Below are 20,045 nucleotides of genomic sequence, written 5' to 3' on the forward strand. Positions count from 1 at the left end.
CGGAAACCCATGAGAAGAAGTGGGTTTGGGGAAACACTGAGCTCATGTGGGATAAGTTAAGTGTCAGGGTTCCAAAGAGTGGTTGGAGCCCTGAGCCTTGAGCCCGAATTCCAGAGATGGGGTCCTGAATGTTATTACCTGTGGATGGTCATTGACGTTTTGGGAATTGCCGACATTTCCTAGGAAGAGGAGAGGAGAGTGGGGACGGAAGGGCTTCCAGACACCATTTTATGAAAAGCTTCAAACGCTAGGGGAGACATCTAGGGAGGAAGTATGGAAGGAGCTCAGGCCAAGACTACCAGGCCCTCCAGCCAAAAGCCAACAAGGCTCTTCACGGGGATGTTGTGAGGTTCAAAGAGCCCATAGGAGTGCAATATTTAGAGGAGTGCCTGGCATATAATAACTGTTCATAACTCTTTTATATCATTTCTCCACGAGTGTAATGGCAAGATCTAGACTAGAAGTCACAGATCTGGTTCCAGTTACACTTTTGTCCTTTACTGGAGCTGACAACTTGGGGAAATTGCTCTGGACTTTCAGAGTCTTACTTGCGAAATTTGGCTAACTCCAGATGGAGTTGAGGAATATAATTCCTTCAGAGAAGGAGGTCCACCCCTACAGCCTAAGGCCAACTAGGACGCCGTCCGCCTCCCAGAAATACCACTGATGGGAGAGCCTGCCGGTAGCCCAGCGACGGCCCCGCCCCTTCCCCTCGAACCACGCCCCCATCCCCGCCCTCCTCGCTAGACCAATCAGCGCTCGATCCGCACAGGCCGCGCCCCGCAGAGCCCTCTGCGTGCCCCTCCAGGTACGTTGCCATGGTCACCACTGAGCGTTGGGACCCAAGGGCTGGCGGAGCCGCCAGTGAGAAAGAGACGGAGATAGAAACAGACAGATTCCGTTGGCTGCTGCTTCGCTTCACCTGCGCCCCAGCCCTGTGCCCCCGGGAGCTTGACGCCTCGTCTTCTTGTCGTCTCCTCCCGCCCCAACGTGGCGCGCCGATGGTCTCCCGGGAAGGGCGCATTCAAAAAACCCTGAACAAACTTCTGGAAGTTGCTGCTGCTGCTGCTGCTGCTGCTGAGAGGCAGGAACCCTTTTCTAACAAAAGCCTTTTGCTTCGTGAGCGCTGTGATGAAGTTTTCTCTTGGTGCATCTGGGGGTAAAATCCTCAGGTGCGGGGGTAAAAAAGGCTCAGAGGTTAAGCAGCCCTTCCCAATACCACACAGCTATGTTCGGGGTAACACGGTCTTGAATGGCAGGTACATCTCACCCTACAGTCACGCGCGCGCGCACACACACACACACACACACACACACTCATCTTTCCACGCAGAAGTTGGGAAGTGAGGACAGTGCAAACGGCGAAATTCGGAGAAAATGAGAGCTGGAAGAGGGAGAGGGAAACAACAAAAGAAAAGACATGAGGGAATCAGAGAAAAAAAAAGTGATTAAGAATGGAAGGAAGGGGGATCCCTGGGTGGCTCAGCGGTTTGGCGCCTGCCTTTGGCTCAGGGCGCGATCCTGGAGACCCGGGATCGAATCCCACGTCGGGCTCCCGGTGCATGGAGCCTACTTCTCCCTCTGCCTGTGTCTCTGCCTCTCTCTCTCTCTCTCTCTCTCTCTCATGAATAAATAAATAAAATCTTTAAAAAAAAAAAAGAATGGAAGGAAGAGTTTCAGAGGCAGAAAGAAGACTAGAGAGAGGAGGCAGAGGGTTAGGAACCCAGGAGGGTGGAAAGAGAAGTTTCAGAGACTCAGAGAGAAGGCAAACAGACACCCAGAGAGGGACAGAGACACAGAGAAGGGGACAGAGACTCGGGGAAACTGAGAGTTGGTTGCAGAGAAACCCAGAGAGGAGGACAGAGACCGCAGGTGGGGTTGGAGCAGAGGTGCGGGTGGGGAGGGACAGAGGCACGGAGTGAGCGGAGGGGACAGTGCTGGGGCATGGAGGGGGCGCAGAGCAGAAACGCAGAATACGAGTGTAGGGAGGGAAAGATAATTGGGAAAAAATGGGATGAGGAGAGAATATCTCCAGAGAGGGAACTGAGGGAACGAGAGACGCGGTAGTGGCGACGGAAGCCCCGCCCCTGGATCCCGCATACACACGCACGCACACACACCCCGCCCCGGGGCGCAGGAAGGAGGCGGAGACCGGAGCGCTGGGGTAGGATCTTTATTGAGGGGAGGCGAGCGCGGCGCTCAGCGCGCGTCCAGCACCAGCAGCTTGTGCATGTACGAGTTCAGCCAGTGGCGGCGCTCGAGGGCGGCCAGCAGCCGCGCGCGCTCCCGGAAGGCCGCGTCGTCCGCCAGCGCCAGGCTCCGCCGCGACAGCGGGGTGGCGGGTCCCGCCCAGGCCCGGCCGGGGGCGCGGAGGCTGCGAGGAGACGGAGAGATGCGGTCACCGCGGGTCCCGCCCGCCCGCCGCCACCTGTACCCCACCCCCCACGGTCTAACTCGAAGCCCTGTCCCTGCGCCGGCTGCAGAGTGGCTCGGTGACTGTCCCCACCATCACCACCCCACCCCGTCTCCCTCTGCACGAGTCTCTGTTCACCCGGCTCGAAGCTCCCCAAGGCAGGCGTCCCCCCCAACGCTAAGCGCGCGGTCCGACACCCACGAAGGACCCAATAAACTTTGCCCAAGGAACGAGTCCACGGCTGCTTCGGCTCCTTTCAAATCTCTCAACGCCTTTCTCGGGATCTTTTTGCACCTTTTTCCCGTGCGGATCCCCTGCCCACACTCCACCGCTCTCTACCCCTGGTTCTCTCTCTCTCATCTCTCTCTCTCTCTCTCTCTCTCTCTCTCTCTCTCTCTCTCGTCTCTGGGCCCCGTCTCTCTTTGGGTCTCTTTCTGGATCCCCGCCCCTCCCTGGGTGTCCCGGGGCGCCGCACGTACCTAAGGACCCCAGCGGGGGGCAGGGCGACTCCTGAGGCTGAGCGGTGGCCCCAGGGCACCAGCAGTAGCAGCAGCAGCAGCAGTAGCCGCATCCGGGGGCTCCTGGGCACCTGGCGGGTCTCCATCATCTGTGGAAAGACAGAGAAGAGCTCAGTGAGGCCCAGGACCTGGCCCCGGACCCGGGACCCCACCCCCACCCACCTCCTGCGCCCGCTTGCAGGGCCGGCTATCGCGCAGTGGGCTCGGCCCGCCAGGCTGCAGCCCCCTTATATCGTCTCCACAGCCCCCGCAGCGGGCAGTGACGCAGACCAGGGGGCTGGGGGCGCCGGGTCAGCCCCCCCCAACCAGGCTCATTAGGAGCCGCCAGCGGTAATGAGGAGCCAGGAGTGGGGGCCCTGCCTCTGCCTTCGCAGCCACCAACTAATTGGGACCAGGAGCAGGGACCCGAGGGGAAGCAGAGGGGGAGAGACAGACAGACAAAGTGGACAGGAGGTGTGTCAGAGGGATAAAAATAGAGACCGGCAGAGGGACCGGCAGAGCAGAAGCCAGAGACACAGAGAAAGAGAGAAAGCAACAGAAGAGGGACTGTCGGGGAGAAGCAGAGACACACAGATGAAGTAACCACGAGAGGGAAGGACAAAGACAGAGTGACAGAGGAAAGGGCCCAGCGGAAGAATGGGAGCAAGAGAGGAAGAAGGAAAGAAGAGGAAGGAAGAGAGGAGTGGGGAAGAAGAGAAAGAACCAGCTAGAGATGGAGGGAGGAGACTCTGAGAAAGACCTGAGATAGAAGAACAGACAGCCAGCACAGCGATGCCCAGAGATTAATCCAGGCAGCAGGGAACCAGAAAGATAACAGTGAGAGATGGAAGGGGGGGAAGCAGGAGAAGGCAAAGGATATGGGGCACAGAGGTGGGGGCTGAAGGCAAATAAAGTGGCGAACAAGACTGCAAAGAGGGGAGAGACAGACCCGGGCCCCCAAGCTACCTTGTGGAGGGTCTAAGGCTTCCAGGGGAGGAGTTTGGTGGTGTTGTGAAGGCCCGTCCACCTGACACTGGCTCTGAGGAGGGTGTTCTCCACACTGAGAGGGAGGTAGGCCAAGGTTAGGAAGTACCAAGGGCCAGTAGCAATCTGAGTGTGACTGGCAAGACATGGCCCCTGGACTCCTAGTTCCCCAGAGAGGAGGGGTCTGGGAACCTGGGTTCCTGGATCCGAGGAAGAGACCTGGAGGCCCAGATTTCTGGATCTGGAAGTAAGAGGGCATCAGGGATCTAGACCCTTGGGTTTGCATGGACGAGATGGCAGATAGCTTTGGACTCCTGGTTTCTTTTCTTTTCTCTTCTTTTCTTTTTTTAAGATTTTATTTATTTATTTGACAGAGAGTTCAAGCAAGAGGAGCAGCAGAGGGAGAGGGAGAAGCAGGCTCCCGCTGAGCAGGGAACCAGACTCAGGGCTCAATCCTAGGACCCCAGGATCATGACATGAGCCTAACACAGTCGCTTAACCGTCTGAGCCACCCAGGTACCCCTAGACCCCTGGTTTCAAAGAAAAGAGAGCTTGGTTGGGCCACATCCCTCCACCAAATAGATATGATCCAATCCCTAACTCCCTCCCCCATTCCAGAGATGATGTTCTTTATCTCTGTCCCTTTAAGAGCACAAGCCTGTAGCCAGGCTCCCAGGATCCCCAGGGAGAGGGTCAGGTGCGTCACCTGGTCACCTGCACCCCTGGGACCCTACCTCCTGCCGCCCCGCCTGGAACCATTCTGCAGCGTTCATCGATCTCTGCGTCCAGCTCTGTTCACCTGCTGTTATCTTGGACCTCACTGAGCAGGTAAGAGACCCCAGGCCCCAAGTGACCTTGTCCTATCCAGATATCTGCCACCCTCACCTCCACCTCAGCACAGATGGAGGTGTCTCTGCCCCAGACCAGTCATAAGAGCCTAGGATCTCAGCTCCATCCTTAATAAACAGAGGGACCAGAGTCCTGCCCCACAGTTGCTCTCCAGGCAGAGGAATCCAGAACCCCACTCTGCTATCTGCTGAGGACCCAAGAGTCAGAATGCCCAGTTCTCTAGAGTTCAAGCCTCCGGTCTCCTTCCTCCCCTGTAATCCAGCCCCCCTAAGCTTGCTCCCTCGAAATTCGAGGCATCTGAGCCATCAGACCTCTCCTCTCAAAGGAACCAGGAATTTATTTATTTATTTTTTTAAAGATTTAGTTATTCATTCAGAGAGAGCGAAGAGAGAGGCAGAGACACAGGCAGAGGGAGAAGCAGGCTCCACGCAGAAAGCCCGATGTGGGAATCGATCCTGGGTCTCCAGGATCACACCCCGGGCTGCAGGCGGCGCTAAACCGCTGCGCCACCGGGGATGCCAGGAACCAGGAATTTAGACCCACAGTACCCTCCACCCTCTGGAAACTGGGGTGAACCCCCAGCAGCCTTCTCGCCCAGGTCCCAGGAGTCTCCCTTCTCCCTCAGATTCAGGCATTTCAGGGCCCCAGCCCCCAGTCATTCCTTCTGAACCTCTTCTGGTGTAAACAACTGTGTAGGGAAGGGGTCCCCGGAGCCCTCAGAGAGGAAGGGATCCTGTGTCCTCTTGGAGGTCTACACCCTCTGCAATAGAAGTGGGGGAGGTCTGAGAGCTTGAAGAGGTCGGTCTTTCCCAATTTTTCTGGGACCCCCCACTCGGGGAAACAGATAAAGAAATTAACTACGGCTCCCAAGAAGCCCCGCGCCTCAGTCCCCTTTAGCTACGGCGGCTACCGCCTCACAGCCTTCAGGGTATTGCAGCTGGGTTCCCCTCCTTTCCCGGGCGCCATTCTGAGTAGGATTGTGGCCCACCTGGGGACCAGTGGGCGTGGCCTCCGGGCGTGGGCGTGGCCTCCGGGCTCGGGGAGGATTCCCGGGAGGCTTCCAATCTTAACCCCTTCCTTCCCGCTCCCCTCGCAGCTATAAACGTCTCCCAGAGCTATGAAATCCCTCGGCCTGATCTTCCTCCTCCTCGTCTTCCTCCTCGCCTGGCTGGGTTCCAAGGCTGACCCTTCGGCCTCGCCGCTTACAGTCCCCGACTTCCCAGAGATGGGCCACCCTTCTCAGACCTCCGCTCCTGCTTCTGAGAATTCCACTCAAGACCGGCCTAACCCTGATTCTCTTGCGACTGCTTATCCTGAGCCCTTCAAATCACCTCATGCCGTTTCCCCTGAGCCTTCCCGCCTGGACTTCACCGAGACTACCAACCATGACCTCGGAGAAATCCCACACCCAGAGTCTTCTGAGAGCCCTAAATCTAACTCACTCAACACCTCAATAGCAGACTCTCTGGAGACCCCCAAAATTAGCCCCTCCAAAATGACCCTTCTAGAACCTTCTGAGATCCCCAAACTTGACCCGACTGATATTCCACACTCAGAATCCCCTGAGACCCTCAAACCTAATCCCTCCAAAACCTCACGCCCAGAATTTCCTGAGACCCCAAGCCCTGACCCTACCCAAACTTCACACCAAGAATCCTCAGAGATTCCCAAACTTAATTCCACCAAAATCCCACATGCAGAAGTCCCTGAGACCCCACATCTTGACCCCACCAAGATTCTTCACCCTAAATCTCCAGAAACCCATAATCCTAACATCACTGAAATCCCAAACTCTGAATTTCTCCAGACTCTCCACCTGGACTCTACTGAAATCCCCCACCCAGAATCCCATGTAACCCATAACCCCAGCCCCACTAAAATTCCCCAAACAGAATCCCCCACAACCCACTACCAAGATGCAACAGACAACCCCATGACCTCTGACCCTGAGATCTCTGCCAGTCCTCAACCAGAAATGACTACATCTTTCAAGGACAAAACATCTGCCCTAGATGAGCTATCCTTGAGTCCCAAATCAGAAACCTCTGCAGTCACCCAGCCTGACTCCCTTAAATTGCCCACCTCAGATTCTCCTGAGGCAGTTGAGCCAAAGGCCTCCCCAAATTCTAGCTCTAAAGGGCCTGACGCCTTTTTTCCCTCAGCCCGGATTGTGGGCCCCCCTGCTCCACTGGGGTCCCCCAGTTGGCCGGCCCCTGCCACTCCACGGGCCCCCCAGCGGCGCAGCCGAGGTGACAGAGTCAGCACTATCATCGTGGTGGAACGAGTGGAGGAGACAGGTGAGGGGCCAGGACCTGGACTCCTGGGTCTGAGGGAGGAGGCTGGGGGTCCTGGACTCCTGGGTCTGAGAGTGGAGGGGGCTGGGGGTCGGGACTCCTGGGTCTCCGGGAGGGCGGACTGCAAACCCCGCTCCTTAGTCCGAGGCAGGAGGGTGCTGAGGGCTGTCATGTGGGGTCTGAGAGTGGAAGGAGTGGGGGCCGAGTTCTTGGGTCTCGGGAAGACGGGGCTGAGACTTTAGGTTGCTCAATTCCTGGGCCCTCGTCCTTCAGGCGTGACCCTGGTGGGGCGCCCCCGGGGCGCGGCGGGCGGGGCCCTCTGCCTATTCCTCGCCGGGACTGGACTGCTGATCGGCATCTTCCTGCTGCTGTGGTGTCTCTACCGCCGGACGGCTCGACACCGGCCCTTCGCACACCACCGCCTTCCAAACGACGGAGATGAACCGGGTGAGCGACCCTCACAACGTCCCTCCCCTTGAATGACTGCGTGTTTCCTTAACGCTGTTTCGCCTGGCACCTTAGGGCGCCCTGCCAAAAAGTACAGGTCCTCCATCCAAGGTCAATAGTAACCGGGATCCCTCCAAGATCCTTCCCCCAGTTCTCCGAAATCCCTCGAAGCGGTCCAGCGCCGCCTCCAGCCCTGCTGGGAATTGCAACGGCTGGAGAGCGGAGGGTCCCCCAAAGCCCCGCCCCTTCCCCCTCCTCGTGGAGTCCGTACGCCACGCCCCTCCGTGGCAGGCCACGCCCCTGTGGCCCGGAAGCCACGCCCCCTCGGTTCTGGGTGCCTCGCCCTTTGATTTGAAAACCCCTTTCCAATGAGCGGTCGGAACCCTCCTTCCCGCCTCCTCATTGGCCAGCGACGCAGCACAGGGAACAGGCCCCGGTCGGCCTGGGGATGACCTCGCCCCTTTGCTCCCACAGTTATGCACTTGGAAGCCCCGAAGGACCCCTACGACCTCTATTTTTATGCCCCGGATGCTTGGGTCCCTTCACACATCGCCACCAAACAGCCGCCACCCACTCCCCCGCTGCCACCCAAGCTGCCCCCGCCGCCCCGCGGAAACCGCCCCCAGACCCTGGAGCCCCTCTCCCCCGCCACGCTACCCAACAACTTCGTGTAAGCCCCACTCGCGTCCTGCCAGACCTGCGCCATCCCCAGACGGAGGAAGGACCCAGAGGTCCTGTCCTCCTGGCATGCTTTGCTACATAGTTAGTCCTCTTGGATAGAAGGTCCAACACACCAAGACGCTTTCGCTGTGACCGGAGAACACCGTTTGAGGCCGAATAAATCAAGTGTTCCCACGGCTGGGCCCCTACTCTGGCTTGCGTCCTGGGAGAGGAGGGGTCGGGGGTCTTAGGACTTTGGGGCCTAGGGAGGAGGGAGCTGGGGGCCCAGGCTCCTGTGACGGCCACCGCCAATGACGACTGAGTGTGTACACCAAAGCATTTTATTGGGAGTGGGGCAGGGCAGGATTTACAGTCACAGAGACACAGAGACACAACCCTGCTCCAGGGAAAAACATCCCTCTCCCCCAGCCCCATTCCCTTTCCTGGGATTCTGTGACTCCTCCTGCATATGCTCCCCAAATTCTTAGTCTAAACAAGGGAGTCTGAGAGGGGGATCCCAGATTTTGAGTCATTTAGCCCCTGAGGGACACAACAAATGGCCACTGAGAAAACAAGAGTAGTTCAGAACCACCCAGGAGAATAAAGTGCAAGGAATTAGGGGGAAGAGGGGCATCTTGAAACCACCACGGGGAAGTTCAATAATGGTGGCTTCACACCATTGAGTTAATGGACTTGAGCAGCCACTATTCAGACCTGAAAACGTGTCAGAAAAAGTGCATGGGGGTGGAAAGAGGCATAATGTTAAAACCACCGTCTGGTTTCCCTAGACATTGTGCTAAGCTAGGGAGAAGGTCTTGGGAAATTTGGTGCTTCAGCAGCATCTGCTGGTGGAGGGAAGGGGTGGGGGAGGTGGGGCGGTGGGGGGGTTGTCTTGAAACTGCCATTCTCCCTCAGAAACGCTGGTGAAAATCGATCCCTAGAATGGCGGGGATGGACAGTTGGTTAAACCAACCTGGGAAATGCAAAATGGAATCAGGAGAGGTTTGTCATTTCTAGAGGAAGACCTTGAATGTTTCTTCTGAAAGGCGAGGAAGGCTGAGTGGTCTCAGGGGTTAGCCCGAGAGTTCCAGGGGTTCAAGGAGAGGGTGACGGAAGGGTGCCTCAAAACCACAAGAGAGTAAAAGATTGAACTGTCCATTCAAATAAAGCCCTGAAAGGAGGGTTTGAAACCACTGAGGCAGAACAAGTGGAGAAGGAAAACCTTTAGGAGAATTTGGGTATTCTCGAAACTGCCAGTCTGCAGCTTCACTACCCCTGAGAGGTGATCGGGAAGGAAAGAGGATTTGACAGCACTGGGGAAGAGGGCGAGTGCTTCTTAGGCCTGCAGCAGGACAGAGAGAACTGGGATTCCTTGACAGCCACTCAGGCCAGTGATGTGTGGAATGGAGGTCCTGGAAACTGCCATTCAGTGGGAGGCACATGGTCAGTAGTCCCGGACAGGGGGTGGGGGTCTTGGGGGCTGGACTGTGCTGTGTGTGGCCCCATAGGAAGGAGGGGGAGCAGGGGGAGCCCCAGGAGGCTCAGCCTCATCCTCCATATCGCTTTCATCGCTGCCAGCCAGCTGGTCGTGGCCAACGAAGCCACACTTCTCCTCACTCATCTCCTCAGGCTCGGCCCACGGCTGCTTCTCTCCAGAAGCGAAGACCCCATAGAAGATGACACCCCCATAGTGCACCAGAGAAGCGATTAGGAAGACGTACTGCCACTCCTCCCGAGTCTGCGAGGGGGACAGGGGGGAAGTGAGGTCAGAGGACAGAGAAACAGAAGGTGGAGCGAGAAACTGAGCGCAGAGCAAGGGAGACAGGTCCAGAGAGAAGCAGAAAGAGACCAGGAGAGGGCAGGGATGGAGGCCAGCGAGGGTGAAGCCTAAACTGGGAGGGCGAGCAGGTCGGGGCCAGCGCACGGACCTTGTGTTTGGTCATGGCACCCACGATGATGGGGCACACCATGCCGGACAACGTGCCCACGCCGTTGGAGATGCCCATGAGGATGCTGGCGTAGCGCGGCGCGATGTCCAGGTGGTTCACGTTGAACCCTGGAGAGGCAAGTCAGAAGGCGGCACTCCCGACTGAACCTCGCTCGAGTGACTCCTGCAGAGCCGCTCCTCCTCCCCCCATCGCAAACCCCACCCCCACCCCCGTCCCTCCCGCTCTTTCCAGGCCACCTTCCTGAGCCAGGAAGTTCCCCACAGAGCTGTCCAGAGTCCGCCAAGCGCGGAGGCGGTTCTCACCAGAGATGGCGAAGCCGCTGAAGCCCACCGCGAGGACCAGGAAGGAGATGGCCACGCCCTTGGAGTGCGAGTAGCCGACCACCAGCAGCAGCGTGGCTTCCATGCCGAAGCCTGCCGAGGGCCGGAGACCGTGTCATCCGAGCGTCGGCCGCCCCACACCGCCTCTCCAGCCCGCCTCCATCCGCCCCAGGCCGCACCCCACCACACCTGTCCCTGGCTTGGTGCGGGTTCAGCCTGCCTAATCCCTCATTCTGCCCGCGCCCGCCCTAACCCCGACCCTCACCTCCCTAATCCTCCCTAACGTCTTTGACGTCCCCTCACGTGCACACAAGAGTCCCCACCGCCCCGGCTGGGCTCTCCTTGGCCCCACTCCCTGATGAAGCCGCGCCCTGAAGACGCAGGGTCCGAGCCCCACCCTTGCACCTTACGCACCGTCCCTCGGTTCTCATTGATTAGTCACCGCGCCACCCAGACCTCTTCTCTCCGGGTGCCCCCCTCGCACAGCCCCTCTAGATTACCTAGTTCCGGTCCCGCTGCTCCCAGTCGCGTGTAGGCCCCGCCCTGCCAGGCCCAAGTTGGTCTCGCTGGTGCCCCACTCGGATCGTCACACCCACCTTGCCCTTCCACCAGGTGGGCCTCGAGAGGGCAGCGGGAGACCATTCCATCCACTACGGCCTCAACCCGGCTCCGCCTTTTTGGACATGCCCCTGACCTCATCTCAGTCCTCCCAGGGTCCTGCAGCACAGCGCACAGCCCGGCTGTCCCGTAACCGGCTCGCGGCCCCGCCCCACTCACCTCCGCAGTTCATCAACTTGCGCACGTTAGTGGTGGACATGATTCGGCGGCTCCTCAGGAAGTCCGCGATCTGGCCGCCGATGGGCACGATGATGGTCATGACCAAGTGGGGCAACGCTGACACCAGGCCCACCTGCACCAGGAGCGTATAGAGCGAGGCTCGGAGGCTGCCGGCCGGGCCTCTCCACACTGTTCGTGCACCTCTGGCTCCTCCCTGTCCCCCGTTCCAACCTCTTGGGATCCAGGCCCGGCTGCTCCATCTCCCCCTGCAGCGCCCCCTGCCTTCCCTTCCCGGGCCCCACCTTGCTGATCTCGAAGCCGAACACCTCTTCGAAGTAGGCGGGCTGGGAGATAAGGAGTAGGTAGAACGTCCAACTGCGGCAGAAGTTAGCCACGATGATGGCGTAGACTGGCATGGACGTGAAGAAGCGCCGCCAGGGTGTGTTAAACTTCTGCAGGGCGGGGAATGGAGAGGAGAGGCCGCTAACATACAGACGGGGGTGGGGGGGCGCTCTCCTCGTCCCTTTAGGGACTCAATTATAGTCCCACAGATATCCAGGATTTCCAACCTCACGGTGACACTATAGGGCTGCAAGGGTCCGGACCCCGCGATGACCCTCAGAGACCCATCAATGTGAGCCCAGAAATCTCTTTCCGTTCTGTTATGCCCCCTAATTCCAGCCTCACTCACCCAAAGGTCTAAACTAACTCCCCACATTCTAATCCCGATTCTGCTGGTTTAATCACGCCCCATAGTGGTTCTGGGCACTTCGCGACCTATCCCTGCCCTCAGCACCTGCTAATCCGTCCCCCCCACCCCTCCCCGGGCTTTAGCTCCGCCTCCTGGATTCTAGCCCCGCCCACTGCGCTTCCCCATCCTGTCTCCTCTGAGAGTCCACAGGAACCCACCACCATCTACACACTGTGGAGGTTAGGAGCCCCCTTTTCTCCTGCCTCCCTGCCTGGATATCTTTCCTTACCCCACCACCCACCCCCGGCGGGCTTGGGCCCTGACCGTGACTGGGTTCATGAGTTTGGCGCTCTCGCCGATGGCGTCCTCGATATACTTGCGCTCCTCTTCGGAGATGCTGGGGTGCAGAGCCGGGGACTCATAGGAGACGAGCAGCCAAAACAGGTACCAAAAGATCCCGAAGCTGCCTGGGGGGGTCAGGAGGGGGATGAAAGCGAGGTGACGACCGGCCTCGCTCCGCCCCAGCGTCACCCGGACCCAGGCGTCAGGGCCCCTCACCGTAGACGTAGAACACAGAGCTCCATCCTGAGTACTGCACCAGGACCCCGGCGAGGGGCATTGCGACCACCGCCCCAGCATAGGAACCTGCGAGGGAGGACGCAAGATGCAGAACAGGCTCATCTATTCTCAGATCCGGGAACGCGGCCTCCCAGCCCCTGCCATTCTGGGACATAGAAGTACAGGTCAGGGTCCCTCCTCCCTTAGACCCGCAAGTCTGGATCCCAGCCCCTTCCTCTCACCGCAAAAGGCTGTTGTTGCCAAGCGACTCCGCTCTAAGGGCGGGGCCCATTTGCTCCAGATGCCGTGGCAGGCAGGGTACGTGACCCCCTAGGAAGGAGAAAACCAAAGTCAAGGAGAAGAGGCTGAGTCAGAATAGGCACAGGATCATATGGAGCAGGGCTTTACCTCTACCAACCCCTGCAGGATCCTCACGAAGATGACACAGCCATAATGGACTCGGGCAGCCGAGGGGATCAGCATGTTTAGAGTGGATGTGGCCACAATAGCAAAGCCGAAAACCCTGGTGGGAAGAGTCCATAGTACGATAACAGGGTGCAGCTATCCCGCCAGAGCTAGGATTCTGTTCTTTCTGCCCACACTGGACCAGGCCTTGTGTTTCCCCAGGACCCCTGCCCCCACCTCCTTGGTATCTCTCACCTTCCACAACCACAAGTCCCGCCTTTCTCTAAGACCCCGCCCCCGAACTCAGGCTCCTCCCACTTCTCCCTCCCAGTCGGCCCCGAAATGCCAGGCCACACCTGTAGTCTACCCACACACTTGTAGCTCCCGCCCACCTCGGGACCCCAGCCCTGTACCTGTTGGCTGCGAATTTTTGGCAGATAAATCCTCCAGGAATCTGGGTGACAATGTAGCCCCAGAAAAAGGAGCCGTGTATGAGGCCAACAGTCTCTGGATCCCAGTTAAATTGAGCTTTCTGCGGGCCAAAAGGCACATCAATCCATCGGCCGGACCCCAGGCTCTACCCCTCCACCAATCAGCGCAAAGATATTTCAGCCCTCAGCCAATCAACAACAAGGACCCCTCTTGCGCCCAAACCCCTGCCAAGTCGTCCTCCCTACTCTGCTCACCCAGGCTGCCAGGGCTGCCCTACCCTAGCAACGGGGCCTGCGCTGCCTAAAAGCCTAGCTCTGCCTGCTTCCTTGCATCGGTGCCCCTTCTTTGAATGTGGAGGGGCCCATCAATAGGGTGGGGACTCTGTCTCCACTTACTTCTCTGAACCAACTTATCACCTGTTTGTGGAGTGACTGGATGGGGTCTAGTCAAGGACAGGAAGTAGCCAAAGGGGCAAGGTAGGCCAGTGCCTAAATCAGACATTTTTCCTGAGGCAAGGGCACTGCCTACACGGAATTAAAATAAGGAGAAAGTGGGAAGCCAAGGTGGCACAGTCGGTAGAGCATGCAACTCTTGATCTTGGGGTTGTAAGTTCGAGCCCCACCTTGGGTGTAAAGGTTACTTAAAATTTTTATATCTTTAAAAAATAATAATTAAAAATAGGGAGAAAGGCTGAGATAAGGTGGGCTTTAGGTAAAGGCCAGAGCAGATGAAGCAGGATTTAGCAGCGACTAAACTTCAGAAAAGCCCGGATCAAAATTCAGGGTGGAGCCTGCGAGGGGACTGGGATTAGGATGTAACACCCGGACAGGCGTGGGTGGCAGATGGAGCAAAGTTGCTAGGAGGCCTACAATGGAACAGGGGCAGCACGTAGGAACTCTAATGCCAGGGCAGAGTCTGCATTTGGAAATCAGGGACCTGAAATAAACAGGGGCGGAGCTTCATTTAGATCAGGGCTGGGCTTAGGAAGGGGAGAGCCCTGAGGCGGAGGAGAGCCAGAGTGGGCGCACAGTTGCGCGGGGATGCTCAAGCTGGAGTTGGAAGGGGCTCGGCAGGGGGCCTCGCCCGGCGGAACGTGACGTCATCAGCGGGAGTGGGCAGGTGGGCCCCGCGCGCCGGGCCACGCCCCCAACTACCTGCACCACCACGTGGCCCCCGCGGTGGGTCGTGCTGTTGTTGACCATGGAGACGATGGCCACGCCTAGGTTGCAGCGGATCCCGAAGCTAATGCAGAAGCCCAGACCGCTCATGATGGCGATAATGTAGCGGCGAGGGAGACCGAAGCAGGTGCAGTCCACTACCGGCGGGTCCCGGGTCTGCGTCGTCACGGGGCGCCCGTCAGCACTCAGCTCGAGCGTCTCTGCACCTTCCTGCCGCTTCTCCAGAAGGCTGCAGGGCCGCAAGAGTCAAAGACTCCCTAAGTCCAGGCCCCTGGCCCCCTCCTCCCCACGACACAGGAGTCCAGGGCTTTTCGAGACTCCTAATCCCGCACTCCCTCCTTCCCCAGGAGTCCAGCCCCTAGTTCCCATCTCCCCCCAGGATCCAGGAACCTGGACCCCCTCTCTCCATCCCCTTCAGGCCAGGAAATCACGCTGCTGCAGACTCAGGTGTGGAAGCCCTCAATCCCCTTTTCCCCCAGCCGCGTTATCTCTCAACTCAGGAGTTTTAGACACTTTGTGATTCAAGGGCCTCTGCCCCCAGCCCCCACCCCGAGGCCCAGAGACTCTCTCGGGCTCCTTCTCCCATATATGAGTCTATTTGAGGAAGCAAAAGGCGCTAAGGAAATGCTTCAGCAAAGGTGTCAAAAGAACAGATGCTTCTCAGCCACGTCTGCTATATATACACAGACCGCCCTCCTCCCCTGCCCCCTGTGGCATTCCCTTCCCTGCTTCCAGGACCCCGGTGTGGGGCAGACATGCAGTCGACTCCCTTTGAACACAGGAAGCCCACTCCCTGAGGGTGGAGAGAAGTCAGGCTCCCTGGAGTCCAGCAGCCCAGCCAGACAGCCCTGGGGAACCTTGAGTTCAGGCTGTCAGCTAGAGGGTAGGGAGGGGGAGTGGCAAGTGGTGTCCTGGCAAGGGACAGATGGCCCTGGTAGGGGGATTGGCTCAGTCCCCAGCGAGGCTCTCGCCCCCGCCCGTTCTGGAACCAGGATTGAGTCTGTGATGACGGAGGGTATTTGGAGAGCCACCTCATACCCAGAGAGAGGCTGCTGGGAAAAAGAGGTGCCCTGAAACAGGTGTGGAAAGACCCAAAAGGAAGAGGGCGACAGAGATGAGAGATGAGAGGGGAGCAGAGGCTTTAACATGGGTGGAGACAGTAACCTGAAAGAGAAGACATAGATGCAGAGACCCAGAACACTGAAAGATGGAGAGACCGGAGGACAGAGGAGAGACAAGCTGGGGACGTGATTTGTGAGATGCGGCCCCTCTCTAAGGCGGGTACGCAGCCAGGGTATCGGGCTGGATCCCAGGAAGGGGCTAGAACAGATGGAGGCGAGGGAGACTGGGACGGGGGAGGAAAGAACAGCCAGACGGTCTGGGGGGGAGGCGGGTGGAAGAGATGAGAGAATACAGCCACCCTTCCCATCCTAGAACTTAAGGAGGTTGGGGGGGGGGCGGGGGGGCGGCTAAGAAACAGGGGTTGGAGAAAGAGACTGGGGGAGTGGACAGAACCTAGGAGGGAGGAGGAATGAAAGCCAGGGGGAGGTGGGAATAGATGACCCAGAATGAAAGTGCAAGGTGGTAGGGACTGCCCCCCACCCCGCATCAGAATGGGCCGCCAGTGTGATTAGACTTGGTCAGTGCGATTAGACTTTGACCCAGGCCGCTATCAGGTGCTATTTGACCCTGAAACTCAGGAGGTGATGGCAGCCCCTGAAATTTGATACTCCGTGGTTCATACTCCAGTGTGTCAGATCTCTGACCAAGGCTTTGTAAACGGGATGTGGCAGGGGCTCCGGGATCCCCCATCTATAAAATGGGGGCAGGGGTAGAATGTGAGGTTACAATCAAGGAGGGAACTTCCAGGTGATACTGATCATCTTGGGATAAGAGAACCAGGGAGGATGTGGCCCAAGGGCTTCCCAGAAGACAGGAACAGAGACAGGAGAGCCTGGAGGGAGGTCCTCCTGCCCTTCCTGGGTGCCTGGAACTCAGGTCTGAGGACTGGAGGAGGAGAAGCCGCGCTTAGGAAGCAGTGCACCAAAATGGAGGTGTTGCAATCTCTCTGGGCCTCTGTGTTTGCTCCTCTGGGGTTCTCTGTCCGCTCCCTCTTCCCCCCAGGCCTGCCTTTATGTCCCTGGGTATTCTTCCCATTATACACCTAAGGAAAAACTGAGGTTCAGAAAGCAGGAGTAGCATGTCCAAGGTCACACTCCAGAGTCGTAGTGGATCCTGATGGTTTCCTGGCCCCCAGTATTGCCCCATCCAAGGCCTGGCTCTCTGAAAGGAGGCACATTGGCTCCTGTCTCTCCTGCATCCCCCTTCCTCCCTTCCTGATCCCAGGTCACTCCGGGTTAACATCTGCTTCCTGGGCTGAGAGAGTTCACCACCCACTCTGGGATCCTGCATCTTGAGGAAATCAGCCTCGAAAGATGATGGCACTTGTATTTATCCATGGATTTCTCCCTCTTCTCAAACTGAGCCTCAGTTTCCCCAGCTTTGTCTAAAGGATTCAATGGAATCAGGGCGCTATGTCCAACACGGGGCATTCCTGTCTCTGTCCAACTATCAGAGTGAACCGCAAGGTTCAGACGCAGTGTTCTTCTCAAACTCCAGCTCTTTGGTGCGTGGCCTGGTGGGAGCTCTGAGCTCTGGGGTCTCCAGGGGCTCAGGAGGCAGCTCGAGAGGTGAAGGCACATAGGAGAGAAACCCAGACACAGATGAGAAACTGAGAAGCAGGGACTGAGGGAGGGGGCCTGAGGCACACATCCCTCCTGCCACCACCCTCCTTCCAGCCCCCTCCATCAGCATGTCTCTCTCCCTCTCCTGACTTCGCACTGATGTATTTTGAGAAACTCGTGAAAGGAGGCGAGAAAAAGGGTGGGGAGGGGCTGGAAGATTAGGAAGAGAAGGGGTGAGGTTATCTCCACTCCCCCCTCCCCACTGCATCATCCTCCTGCCCCCTCCCTTCTGTCCAGCTTATTCCCATCCCTCCAGTTCCTAGAGGGTGGGGGACCTATGGAGCAGGTGACCTGCAGTGAGCAGGACTAGTGTTTGTCTCAGAGGACTTGCATGGTCCAGGGAGATGGACAAAGGGTCAACTAAAGATGAGGTCAGGGCCAAGGGGACAGGGTCCGAGGGAATGGCAGCAGGGGCATGGTGCTGATGGGGCCATCTCCTCCCCGCACTGTGGCCAGATATTTTTAGGCTTCTCCGCAGCTGAGTAATTTCTCTGACTTGGAGCCAGGGATGGGGTTGGGGGTGAGAGGCTGGGGTGGGGAGGTGTTCAGACTGCCCTGGGGACACCCAGGTCACTGGGGTCATCTCCCTGGATGAAAGGAAGTTCTTCTTCCCTCTAACCTATATCCTCTGGAAAGTCTGCCATACCCCAGGAGCCTAATTTCTGGCCTGCAACTTCTTTCTCCTCCAGAGACCCAGGATACCCTGCTTCCCCTCCCAGCTTAGCTCTCCTCAAGGACAAGGACCAATGGGCCCCAATCCGCTTTAGCTTCAGATTAAACTCTCTGAGAGGTGGAAACTGAGAAGACACAGGAAGATGGAGACACCCAGGGTGGGGGATAAAAACCCAGAGCGAGGGCGACAGACATCCGAAAGGGGGGGGAGGGTCAGAGACCCACGGAGGGGGCAGAGGTCCGACAAAAAGAGGCAGAGTGAAGAGAAGTGAAGAGAAGAGACCCAAAAGTGGGGAAGGGGGTTAGAGACCCAAAGAGAAGGAGACGAGCAGTCCAAGGGAAAAAAGGGAAGAGTCTGGGATGGGGTGGGGCAGAAAAATGAACGAGATGATGGATGAGACCGGACCAGGGAGAGGGTACGGGAGGAAAAGAAGGGAGAAAACCGGACAGATGGGTGGAACCCCCATCCATGAGTATAGCCTGTCCATCTGTCTGTCTAGGCTCAGGTGGGAATGTGTGCCCTCCTCGGACACTCGGGCTCTTCCCCGCCCAGGACCCTCACCACGCTCACCGGTGCAGCCTCCCGAGGGCACGACCCGCTAGCTTCCGAAACTCCTCCTGACGGAACTCCATGGTGGCTGCCCCTGCCGCCGGTCCCCCTGCCAATCCCCCCGCCCGCGGGCCCGGGCGGCCGCGTCCGGGTTCCCGGGGTCCGCCCCGGCCCGGCCGGCCCCGCAGCTCCGCTCGGGGGGGAAGGAGGCTGCGTGTGCTGGCTGCCTAGGGGCTGTAGCGGGACTCAGCGTCGGGGGCGGGGCGGGCGGCTGCGAGGCCCCGCCCACCCGCGACAGACCACGCCCATATGGTTCTGGCCCCGCCCCTCGCAGCCCTCCAGCTCCGCTCTGTCCCCGCCCTTCCATTCCAAGGCCACGCCTCTGGGCTCTGAACTCGCTCCCGTGAGTTGCATCGCCCCAATTCTCTCCCTTCCCGGAGTTACTACCCCCGTCCTCCATCCCCACCCCCAGCTCCTTCTATCCCTTTTCTCTCCTCCCGAGCTCTCTTGTCCACCTGAGGTTTCCCTCTCCTTTTTAGTTCGCCCTAATTTCGTTCTTGCGTTCTCGTCCCCTACGGTTCCATCTCCTGCGTTTTCATCCTCCCAGCCCTACCCCTGCGAGTTTCTGTGCCCTCCAGTTCCACATCCCGCCCCCCCGATTTCCATCCCCATCCATCCCGCACCATCCTCAGTTCCAACTTCCTCATCCAGAGGGTGCTTTTCTCATTCAGGGGATTCTTTCCCTCTCCCCCCGAAATCCGACCCGCATTTCGATCCACCCATCGTCCCCTCTAGTTCTTCCCTCATCCGGTTTCTTCCCTCTTGACTTCATTCACCTGTTTCCATCTTTTTAAAATTCTATCCCCTTCCAGTTCTATTTCTCCTCGGGGTGCATGCCCCCCCTCCCCGGTTCCTTCGTCCTGGATTTCTTTCCCCTGTAAGTTCCAGCCCTGATAGTTCCACACCCGACCCCAGTAGCGAGCCCCATAATTCCCAACAACCACCCTGGAATCTGTATGGCCCTTTGGGGTTTGTCCCTCTCTCCCGAGTACTCTTCCTGCCCCTTGAGGTCTCACCCCTCCCTTGGGATCTGTCCCTGCCCTAATTTTTGCCCCCTTCCCCTGGAATCTGTCCGAGTTCAGTCTCCACCACACCCCAGGTTCTTTCTCTGCCCCCCCCCAGTTGTATCCCCTCCTGCTGGGGGCTGGCCCCGCCCTCTTACTCCGTCTCTGCCAGCCCTGCCCCTTGGGGATTGACCCCAGACTATTTCTCGGGTTCTGGCGGACAGGCAGGTCCTGCCTCTGCTCCTTTCGCCACCCCAGCCAGCCATGCTCCCCAGCGCTGAGTTCCCCTCCAGATCCAAGCCCCAGGAGGGTGCGCTGCTTTCCTCACCACCTCCCTGAGTCGGTCCGCAAATGCATTTGGGATTAAATTTTCATGATGTGGCATAAGCCCTCAAGGGGGTTGGGAGGGAGCAGCCGGCGCGGCAGGCGGGCGCCACGGACCCAGTGCCTCGGCAGGCACTGCCCACCACGGCCTCCCGTTTCACGCCTTGTCCCCGCTTGGGTCTCTGGGTCTCGCAATTTTGCCTGTTTGCGAAATCCCCGGATTCTCAGGGAGGGTGT

The 20,045-nt window shown here is 58.4% G+C and overlaps 3 protein-coding genes across 3 annotated transcripts; 1 reads left to right on the top strand and 2 right to left on the bottom strand.

Annotated features, from left to right (window-relative positions):
* Positions 1-2,164: 2,164 nt before the first annotated feature.
* PTH2 (parathyroid hormone 2) lies at positions 2,165-3,017 on the bottom strand. The gene is made up of 2 exons (XM_026013690.2): positions 2,893-3,017; positions 2,165-2,374 (listed from the first exon to the last, which is right to left on the bottom strand). Exons 1-2 carry the CDS (start codon positions 3,015-3,017, stop codon positions 2,200-2,202), a joined length of 300 nt encoding a protein of 99 aa, XP_025869475.1. The 3' UTR covers positions 2,165-2,199.
* A 1,595-nt stretch (positions 3,018-4,612) lies between these two features.
* Positions 4,613-8,339, top strand: GFY (golgi associated olfactory signaling regulator). Its single transcript, XM_026014067.2, has 4 exons — positions 4,613-4,722; positions 5,840-7,040; positions 7,311-7,484; positions 7,959-8,339. The coding sequence occupies exons 2-4, from the start codon at positions 5,861-5,863 to the stop codon at positions 8,156-8,158; spliced, it is 1,554 nt and encodes a 517-aa protein (XP_025869852.2). The 5' UTR covers positions 4,613-4,722; positions 5,840-5,860; the 3' UTR covers positions 8,159-8,339.
* A 128-nt stretch (positions 8,340-8,467) lies between these two features.
* SLC17A7 (solute carrier family 17 member 7) lies at positions 8,468-18,653 on the bottom strand. The gene is made up of 12 exons (XM_026013913.2): positions 18,442-18,653; positions 14,431-14,683; positions 13,258-13,376; positions 12,848-12,962; positions 12,682-12,769; positions 12,440-12,526; positions 12,206-12,348; positions 11,493-11,642; positions 11,191-11,323; positions 10,396-10,506; positions 10,073-10,200; positions 8,468-9,882 (listed from the first exon to the last, which is right to left on the bottom strand). Exons 1-12 carry the CDS (start codon positions 18,501-18,503, stop codon positions 9,589-9,591), a joined length of 1,683 nt encoding a protein of 560 aa, XP_025869698.1. The 5' UTR covers positions 18,504-18,653; the 3' UTR covers positions 8,468-9,588.
* Between the last annotated feature and the right edge of the window lie 1,392 nt (positions 18,654-20,045).

This window comes from Vulpes vulpes, chromosome 1 (assembly GCF_048418805.1).
Source record: "Vulpes vulpes isolate BD-2025 chromosome 1, VulVul3, whole genome shotgun sequence".
NCBI lineage: Eukaryota > Metazoa > Chordata > Mammalia > Carnivora > Canidae > Vulpes > Vulpes vulpes.